This window comes from Chrysochloris asiatica, unplaced genomic scaffold (genome assembly GCF_000296735.1).
Source record: "Chrysochloris asiatica unplaced genomic scaffold, ChrAsi1.0 scaffold00076, whole genome shotgun sequence".
Lineage (NCBI taxonomy): Eukaryota > Metazoa > Chordata > Mammalia > Afrosoricida > Chrysochloridae > Chrysochloris > Chrysochloris asiatica.
The window spans coordinates 6,138,736-6,149,473 of NW_006408594.1; the positions used below are offsets into that span (position 1 = coordinate 6,138,736).

Below are 10,738 nucleotides of genomic sequence, written 5' to 3' on the forward strand. Positions count from 1 at the left end.
TATTGTGAATTATATGATAGTTTACATGGGAGAACATTAGTTTTACATTCATTCTATCGTATATCATTTCATTGCTGTGGTTCCAATCCCCTCCATGCATCATTAACCAACCAAAGGGTATACACTGCAAGCCTGCCCCCTATACTACTCCTCCCCCCCCAGTCTTCAGCACATAGTCACTCTCCCTCTCTGGATCTAAAGTCTCCAGCTGCTCCATCGCTCCACGTCATCATCTTTGCCTCCAGCTCAGGCATTGCTGCTTCTCTGGGTAGGGTCCCGCTCTGGGCTGTTCTCCGTTGATGGTCCTAGGGACCTCTGCTCCTAGACTGGAAAGTAATCACTCCCTTCCTTGCTATAAAACATCTTTACATTTCCAACCCTCACAATCAGTCCTGATAACAATTATTCACTATTGTATCACAAGAGACCCATCTGTATTTCATTTCATCAGCTCTGCCCAGACAGATTGGATAGTACTCACTTTGCCTTCCTCCATGCCCCCTGGCTCTAGGTTCCCTCTTTTTTTTTTTTTTTCTAGGTTCCCTCTTGAAAGCTTGTAAGCCAGTCACTTCTTGCCTTTGTAGCCCCACCCCCCCGTTTTGGGTAGCCAATGTCCAAGTTGCCCATCCCTGTCTACTTTGTGTGTGGAGGGGGTGGGAATGGTTCTTGCTGTAAGGATTTGTTCCTTCTTTTGAGTAACTGCATCCATAAGTGTAGGTCAAGTTCGTCAAATTGTATCAGATTACTCTTTTTTCCTCTTCTTTCTTCTTCTGGTTGAGCTCTGATCATCCAGTCATTGAAGTCAGGTCAAGTGGTTATTATCTTCATCAAAGACTTTGTTTTGCTTGGATCCACTTTCAACACTTATAGAAACATCAGTCAAGAAATCATACCATGTATTGCACTAGGCAAGTCTACAGCACAAGATTTCTTTAAAGTCTTCCAGAATAGTTTGAGGACTAAGGTGTGCCTGACTCAAGCCATGGTGTTTTAAATAGCCTCATATGTATGTGAAAGTTGGGCAATGAGTAAGGAAGACTGTAGAAGAATTGATGCATTTGAGTTATGGTGTTGGAGGAGAATATTGAAAATACCATGGGATGCCAGAAGAACAAACAAATCTGTGTTGGACAAAATATAGGCAGAATGTTCCTTGGAAGCCAGAATGGCCAGACTTTTTCTCTTATACTTCAGACATATTATCAGGAGAGACCAGTCCTTGGAGAAGGACATCATGTTGGTAAAGTCGAGGGTCAGAGAAAAAGAGGAAGACTCCCCAATGAGATGTGTTGACACAGTGGCAGCAGCAATGGACTCACGCATAACGATGGTTGTGAGGATGGTGCAGGACCAGGCAGTGTTTTGTTCTGTTGTGCATAGGGTCATTATGATGTGGAACCAACTTGATGCCGCCTAACAACAACATAGCTCCCCTTGCCTATGCTCATGCAATACCAGAGATGCCCTCTCCTTACAAATGTAACCCCACCAAAGTTTGTAGCCAGCCAAAGGGAGGGCTGGGATGGAATAAGGGGATGAGAAGAGGAGGAAGAGGGGCAGCAAGTCTCTTGGATTTCCATCCCATAGGCCTCTATCCAATATCTACTCTCATCCTGGAAAGCCCAAGTCATCCTTTGAGGGGACTTGCTCAGCAACCATGGGGACAGCTGTGCCTTACAGTCACCTACCTGTGTGCCCTACACACTCTCTCATACACCCCAGTGAGTGTGCACACATGCAGGCCAGATTCACACTCATACACATGTATTAGGCCCTTTAGCATCTTCAGGGAAGTTCACATGAGGGCAGACAGAGAAATGTTGGTGCTCAGCGTCCAGCTGGCCAGACTACCAGTTGACTATCTGGGTCTAGAAACTGAATAGGCAGAAAAATGGGAAGCTCAAGAGAGCATTGGTTCAGGTTGAGGATAGACACTTGGATCCAGTTGTCAACACATTATTGTAGTAGTAGTTGTTGCTGTTGTTAAGTGCCACCGAGTCAGTTCCGACTCACAGCGACTCTGTAGAGGGTTTTGAGGAGCAATTAGTGGGTTTGAACTGCTGACCTTGTGGCTTGCAGTCCAGTGCTGAGTCTACAGGACCACACCAGTCAAATCAGCTCCAACTTATAATGACCTGATGTACAACAGAACGAAACGTTGCATGGTTCTGCACCATGTTCATGAATGTTGGTGTATATTAGTCATTTTCCCCCCTTTATATCTTTCCTTTCTTTTATCTCCCCTCCCCCACTACTTCTTTCCTTCCCTTGTTTCATTTGTGGGAAAGTTTACAATGGTTTGTCCTAATGAGAAAATAAACACACCTTTGAAACTCTTGCAAGAGTGTAGGTGGAATGAGAGGATGCTTGCTGTCTGGCTGTAACCCTCCTTCACACCTGCACACAGGCCCTTCTGAGTCCTAATTAGATTCATGTGCTACTTGTCAATTCCAATCCCTGACTGCAAGACCAAAGACAAACTTGGGCTCAGCGCAAGTCAGCTATGCACAAGTTTCTCCAGGGTCTCAGTGGGGACAGCTGGGCTCCAAGTTCTGAGGGAAATTAGTTGATGGGAAAGTGGGGCCCTGAGAGTGAGCAGGAAGAGCATGGAGGACTTGCTTCTGAGATACTGGAAGATAGGCTAATAGGAAAGAGAAATCAGGCATCCACAGTCTGTGTGAGACAATCAATCAACACAGGAAGAACTCAAGCATCAGAAAATATTTATTAAACTAAAGTCTATAAAAGCCAAGATAGGAAGACCCCAACAAATCTCAAGTAACATCTCCTGCAGTCCCTTAACCCCAACTAATGAGAAAACTGAGGCTCAGATAGGCTGTGTATCTTGACTCCAGCTGGTTGATCTCCATGTCATACAACAAGGTTCCTTGGTATGTTTCTGTCATCTGGTTTCACTTTTTTTTTGCTCTAATCAATGACTGTTTCAACACATCATTTAGAGTTTCTTTGAATCTTCATTGGTCCTTCCATGCACTGTGGTTCCAAAGGGAGCTGATGTTCTAGCATCTATTGTCACCATCATTACCACCACCACCACCACCACCACCACCATGATGATCAAGAAGTCACTGTGTGACTGAGACAAACATACTGAAAGACAAAGGTGAGTCAATACTGGAGGTAGGGCTGGAGACCACAATCTGGAAAACATCCAACATGGGAAGGGTCGTAAGTGCAGCTTCTGTTACTTCTCTCATTATCTAACCATCCTAACTCTGGTTTTCTCCTATTGCCAATGCTTTCATTTTCTCTTTAATTTTCAGACTCCTGGTGTGGTATAGTAGGATCAACACTGGACTGTGAGCCATAAGGCCAGCAGTTCAAACCCACCAGCTGCTCCTTAGAAACCCTATACAGGGCCGCTGTGAGTCAGAACTGATTGGATAGCACTTAACAGCAACAATTTTCTCATTGTTTGTTCCTGTATATCTCCCTCTCCATTCAGGCTCCCACTGTCTACTTTAATCTCAAATAAACTGTTTTTTATCCTCACTTTTTAGTCCCTTCTCTTCTATTTCAGGGTCCATCTTTCCAACTTTATCTGTTTAACACTTAAAAATTCATTTTTGTTAGAATATGCACCAATTCCACAGTTTCTACATGTATAATTCAATGACACTCGTTCCATCCTTTGAGTACTGGTCATTCTCACCCTCCTTTTTGAGCTGTTCCTCCCCACTAGCATAAACTCACTGACCCCTAAGTACTTGGAGTTGCTGTTGTCAATCTGATCTCAAATAGATAGTTCTTGGAAGAACATAATGCTCAAGGCAGACAGCCTTCAGGATATATTTTTTATTTAGGGTTTAAAGATGATCTCAGAGAAATATTTTTGCTCATTTATCCAGCGTCCATGGCTCCATTTTTTGCCTTGATTTGATTCCACATGCTATATGTATTAACTCTTCCCTTGTGGTGCTCAGCTACAGAAATGCCTAAATCCTTAATTTTCAACTACATAAGCTCAATCTCCCTTCTTCCCCCCCTTAAATAAAATGCTCCAAACTACCAATAGTCTTCCCTGCTCCCTACTTCTGACGGAAGAATCTGATGGATCTGGGTCAGTATCTCTAACACCTTCTCCAGTTCCTGAGCCTGCTGCCTCAGTTCCTCAGCTGACTCCTCCTTTGCCCCTTCATGTAAGTGCTTTGACTGTTCCACGAGGTTGACCACATCCTTCATAATGAAGATGCCTGTGGTAGCCATACCCATGATCCGGGCTGCTTTGGTCATTGCCAGAGCAGTGCCTCCAAAGGCTTTCTGCATTTGCCTACCACTCCGGACTGATATGTTTCCACCAGTCATGAGACGCCTGGAATTGGCTGCTAAACGAGGGCTGACTTTAGCCAGCTTGGTGGCTTGGATGCTCTTCTCTATTTGTTTCGAGGCTTGGATACATTTATTTGCAGTGGAAATAAGTTTGGGTGTGTTCTCACTCACAACTTTCTCAACCTCTACCTTGATGTTAATGTCAGTGGATAGCAGTTTGCTGGCTTCAGATTTTGCTGATAACTTGCTTGATTCTTCCACGATGCTGGTAGAAACGCTGGTGACAGTAGCTGCTGCTCTCAGCCCCACCCCAGTTGCCATGAGCCCCAGACTAACCCCTGCTGTCATAGGAGCTAGCGCTAGGCTAGCAATGGTCAGGACGCCAGAGATGATACCAGCAGAGGTGGACGCTATGTTGGAGATGGTGCAGTCCCTGTGTATCTTGTCAACCTTATCTGCAAGTTGATGAAGTTTTCTTATGCGTTCCTCAAGCTTCATTTTCACCTCAGGAAAGTCATTGAAAAACCTCTCTCTGTTTAGCTGTTCAGTTTGAAGCATGTCTTCATCTTCATCGTCTATGGCCATGTCTGTGCTAAGATTGTTCAGAGTTTCATACAGTGCATCTGCCTCATTCCTGTAACAGCAAAGATCAAGCAATTAAGAAAGATAGTTTTTTAAAACTATGAAATGGACTTGATAAGATACATCCCCCAGAAATCATAGAGCGATTACTATAAATCAAATGAAAAAGAAGTCTACAAAGGTAAAGACACTTCCTTTCAATGTTAACACATATTTTGTACATTGCAGATACTCCATAGTACTTATTCAGTAGGGGACTCATTGAGTAAAAATCATCGTAAGATGCTCTTTCATGGTATGTAAAGATATTTTCTCACTCAGCGGTAAGTCAGTCTAATTGAGAAAGGGTCAATCCAAGAGCAGCCTGCTAGTTTTCTATGAGATCCAATGAATGAACCTTGTGGTTAAGACTCGATGTGTCAGTCAGTCTTTTTGGACAAGATGAATGTGTGGGCTGATTCCTTTTTCTTGGTTGTTTTAATTTAAACACATCCCATAACAGATAGTGACTTATCAACACATCCCTCACGTTTTGCCCTAAGCTCATATTAACAATCCCCAAGGAGAGTTTAGCTAAGTGTGCATTATATGACACCTGGCTAACTCTACAGGTATATCTGTTCCCTGTTGGGTAAGGAATGACTTCCTTCTCTGTGTCACAAGAGGGGTGCATGCAGACCATCTCCTGTGTCAGCTAAGGAGTGAGACCCTATTTGTCCCATGGGATCAGTATCTATTATTAGAAATGAACTTGCTCTGTCCCCTCGCTATGTGAATAACAAGTTGCTCCATCCAGTGTTTGTGTGTGAATCATGATTTTGCTGATGTCCCCAACACCAGATAGCACTCGCTCAACCAAAGGGTCTGTATAATGGGAACTACTGAAGTGTTTGTATAGTGGGAACTACTGAAGTGTTTGTATAGTGGGAACTACTGAAGAAGTTTTGGTACAGTAGGAACTCCACAGATGAACAAAGAAAAGTACAACTGAAACAGAAAAATTTGCATTCAGAGACTCTTCGAATAAAAAATAAACACAATCTAGAAGAGCTCTTTAACCCTAGAATCTGCTCTTTTCCAGTGCCTGGAGCCCTTGATCTTCCTGCCTGAGGTCTCTGGGTCCAGCCATTACCCTAAATAGCTGGGAAGCAGGAGCCTGAGCCTCAAACCCTGGCTACAATTTAACACTGTACCCCACCTCTACTGGATCTTGACACACCAGTCATCAATCTTCAAGTTCTTACTCTTAGATGACACCAGCCTAACTCACACATTAGTCAACAACATGAGCAGTTTTATGGGTCCTCTTAAAACTCTCACCTCTCGTCTGTCAGTTTGTTGTACTGTGGTGGTTTGTGTGTTGCTGTGATGTGAGAAATTATGCCTCTGGTATTATAAAAACCAGCAGAACCATCCATGGTGGATAGGTTTCAGCTGAGCTTCCACACCAAGGCAAATTAGGAAGAAGGAGAGGTGGACTACTTTGGAATGTTTAGCCACTGAAAGCCTCATGACTAGCAGCAGTACACTGTCAGAGATAGTGCCAGAGGATGAGTTCTTTCCATAGTTTGGAACTAAAAATATGACTGGCTGTTTTCTCCAAGTATGGTTGACCATGACAGTATGAATGGCGCAAAGATTTCAGGACATCCATTTGTTGATGGAGTACAACTCAAATGAGAAAAAATGACTGAAAACATCCATAAAGAACTGGAACCTGCAAAGTACAAAGTATGAATCTAGGAAAATTGGAAGTTGTCAAAAATGAAATAGGATGCATAAAGATTGATGGCCTAGGTGTTAATGAGTTGAAACGACTGCTATTGGCCATTTTTAATCTGGAAATCATATGATTTACTATGCTGGGAATTTACTATGCTGGGAATGACAAATTCAAGAGGAATGGTGTCAAATTCATCATCAAAAATAACATTTCAAGATCTGTCTTGAAGTACAAAGCTGTCTGTGATAAGATAATATCCATATGCCTACAGTGCTGTGGGTTAATGTGCTGGACTTCAAAGTTGGTTTGAACCTCAAAATTGGCTGTTCATGCTCACCAGTCACTCCTCAGGAATCAGGGACAGGCTCAACGACATTTAACAACAACAAGGGAGTATGGTGGCTCCGTATGATAAGGGCTAGACTTCTAACTACACACAGTTTGAGCTCACCAACCACTCTACAGGCAAAAGAAAAGGCTTTCTGCTCCTGCAAAGATGCTATAAAAAAAAAAAAGCCTTGGGAACCCTATATAGATTACAACGAATTGGAAACAACTCAAAGGCACTTAATAACAAGGGAGACCAGTAAATACAACTATTATTAAAATTAATGCATCAACCACTAAAGCCAATGATGATGAAATTGAAGAAAATACCAACTTCTTCAGTCTGAAATTGAACAAATATGTAATTAATATACAATGACAATTACTGGTGATTGTCATGTGAATGTTGGAAACAGAGGAAGGAACAGTAGATGGAAAATATGGTGTTGGTGATAGGAATAATGCCAGAGATCGCATGATAAAATCTTGCAAGGCCAATGACTTATTCACTGAAAACACTTTTTTATAACAGCATAAAAGGTGACTAATGGATCTCACCAGATGGAATATACTGCAATCAAACTAAATACATCTGTGGGAAAAGATGGTAGAAAAGCACAATATTATCAACTAAAACAAAACCAGGGACCGATGTGGATCAGACCATCAGTTGCTCACATGTAAGTTCAGGCTCAAGCTAAAGAAAATGAAAACAAGTCCACGAGAGTCAAAATATGACCTTGAACATACGCCACTTGAATTTAGAGACCAGCTCGAGAATAGATTTGATGACTTAGACACTGATGACTGCAAAACAGAAGCATTGTGGGATGATGCCAAGAACATCATACAGGAAGAAAACAAAAAGTCATTAAGAATACAAGAAAGAAATAAACTATCAAAATGAGTGTTCATTGAGACTCTGAAGATTGCTCTCTAGCATAGAGATGCAAAAGCGCAAGGCAACAATTGAGGAAGTAAAAAAACTGAGGACAAAATTTCAAAAGGCAGATAGATAAGAAAAAATCTAGTACTATAATGAAATGTGCAAAGACCTAGAATTAGAAAATTAAGAGAAGAACACACTTGGCATTTCTCAAGCTTAAAGAATTGAAGAAATAATTCAAACCTTGACTTGCAATACTGAAGGATACTATGGTAAAATATTGAAGGATGTAGAAAATATCAAAGGAATATGGAAGGAATACAGAGAATCATGGTACCAAAAAGGAACGGTTTATAGTCAACCATTTCAAGATGTAGTATATGACCAAGAACCAATTGCACTGATGGAAGAAGTCCAAGCTACACTGGATGAATTCATGAAGAACAAGGCTCCAGGAATTTAAAGAATACAAATTAAAATCTTTCCACAAAGAGATGCAGCATTGGACATGTTCATTCATCTATGTTAAGAAATTTGGAAGACAGCTCTCTGACCAAGGAATTAGAACAAATCTATATTTGTGTACATATAAAGATATATTATTGTCTTGAGTGCTGTTGAGTAGGTTCTGACCCCATAAAGACCCTGTATAGGGTTTCTGAGGAATGACTCATAAGCTTGAATCTCTAACTTAGAGGTTCAAACAGACTTTGCAGTCCAGTGCATTAACCCATGGTGCCACACCAGAACTCCCCAGAAATCATCAAACTATATAATTAATATCACATGCAAATAATATTTTGCTGAAGATAATTAAAAATGGCTTCAGAAGTATATAGACAGAGAACTACTAGAAGTTCAAGCTGGATTCAGAAGAGGACGTGGAACTAGGGATATCATTGCTGACATCAGATTGGTCTTGACTGAAAGCAGAGAATATTAGAAAGTTGTTTATTTGTGCTTTATTGACTATGCAAAGGCTTCCAACTGTGTGGATCATGACAAATTATGTATAACATTATGATGAATAGAGGTTCCAGAACACTTAATTGTGTGCATGAAGAACATGTGCATAGTCTAAGAAGCAGTTGTTTGAACAGAACAAGGGGATAACCTGGAGAGATGTGCACCAAGGTTGTCTTCTTTCACCATACTTGTTCAGTTTGGATGCTGAGCAAATAATTTGAGAATTATATGAAGAAGAATGTACATCAGGATTTAAAAAAAAGTCATTAACAACCTGAAATATGCAGTTGATCCAATCTTGCTTTCTGGAAGTGAAGTGGACTTAAAATACTGATGAACATTAAAGACCTTCAGAATGGATTGCCTCTCAGTGTAAAGAAAGCAGAATCTCTCACAATTAGACCAATAAATAACATCATGATAAACAGAGAAAAGGTTGAAGTTGTCAAAGACTTCATTTTGCTTGGATCCACAATCAACACACATGGAAGCAGCAGCCAAGAACTCAAATGATGTATTGCATTAGGCAAATCTGCTTCCAAAGACCCTTTCAAAGTGTTCAAGAGCAAGATATCAGTTTGAGGACTAAGGTTCACTTGACCCAAACCATCATATTTTTATATGCATTCGAAAGTTGGTCAATGAATAAGGAAGACTGGAGAAGAATTGATGCATTTGAGTTATGGGGTTGGAGAAGAATATTAAAAGTACCATGGACTGTCAGAAGAACGAACAAATATATGTTTGGTACAGCCAGGATGGTCCTTAGAAGCCACGATGGCAAGACTTCATTTCTCATACTTCAGACATATTAGGAGGGACCAGTCCCTGCAGAGGGATATTAAGGTTGTAAAGTGAAGGGTCAGTGAAAAAGAGGAAGACTCCAAAGAGATGGATTGACATAGTTGAAGCAGCAGTGGGCTAAACATAAAAACAATGATGAAGCTAGTGCAGAACTGGGCAGTGTTTCATTCTGTTGTGTACAGTGTTACTATGAGTCAGAACTGACTTAATGACACCTAGCAACAACAACTAACAGCTCCGTAGACTTGAAGAACTAAATATGTGAATTGCTAAGTCTGAAACATGATGAGTAGCACCAGAATATTGTCAGATATCATGCCAGAAAATGAGCCCATCAGGTTGGAAGGCACTCAAAATACGACTGGGGAAGATCTGCCTCCTCAAAGAAGAGTTGACTGTGATGATATGAATGGAGTAAAGCTTTCAGGACCTTCATTTGCTGATGGGGCACAACTCAAAATGAGGAGAAACAGCTGTAAGCACTCATTAATAATCAGAACATGAAATGTATGCAGTATGAATTTAGGAAAATTGGAAGTTGTTGAAAATGAAATGGAACACATCAACATTGATATCCTGGGCACTAATGAGCTAAAATGGATTGGTTTTGGCCATTAATCCAAGGAGAACGTGGCATTAGAATTGAACGAAGACTCATTAATAACCTGTGATATGCAGATGATACGACCTTGCTTGCAGGAAGTGAAGAAGACTTAAAATATTTACTGATGAAGATCAAAGACCTTAAGTATGGGTTGCATGTCATTGTAAAGAAAACAAAAATCCTCATCACTGGACCAATAAATAACATCAAGATAAATGGAAAAAAGATTGAAGCTTTCAAAGACTTCATTTTGCTTGAATCTACCATCTACACTCATGGAAACAGCAGATAAGAAATCAAACGACATATTGTAGTAGACAAATCTGCACAAGACCTCTTTAAAGTGTTTCAGTGCAAAGACGTCAGTTTGAGGACTGAGGTGCTTCTGACCCAAGCCAATATATTTTCAATAGCCTCATATGCTTGTGAAAGTTGGACCACAAACAAGGAAGACTGTAGAAGAATTGATGTATTTGAGTTATGGTGTTGGAGAAGATTATTAAAAGCACTATGGACTGCTAGAGGAACAAATGCAATTGTGTTGAAAAGATTACTA

The 10,738-nt window shown here is 40.9% G+C and overlaps 2 protein-coding genes across 2 annotated transcripts in view; one reads left to right on the forward strand and one right to left on the reverse strand.

The window, feature by feature from the left end:
* Window positions 1-1,883, forward strand: part of APOL3 (apolipoprotein L, 3) — a gene marked incomplete at its 5' end in the record, with an annotated part of 24,097 nt that extends 22,214 nt beyond the window's left edge. Inside the window, one exon of the mRNA XM_006865284.1 lies at window positions 1,805-1,883. Coding sequence (XP_006865346.1) covers window positions 1,805-1,883 — 79 coding nt within the window. The remainder of the gene's footprint in view (window positions 1-1,804) is intronic.
* A 2,143-nt stretch (window positions 1,884-4,026) lies between these two features.
* LOC102836851 (apolipoprotein L3-like) overlaps window positions 4,027-10,738 on the reverse strand; it is a 10,517-nt gene continuing 3,805 nt past the window's right edge. The window contains exon 3 of the mRNA XM_006865285.1: window positions 4,027-4,924. Coding sequence (XP_006865347.1) covers window positions 4,027-4,924 — 898 coding nt within the window. The remainder of the gene's footprint in view (window positions 4,925-10,738) is intronic.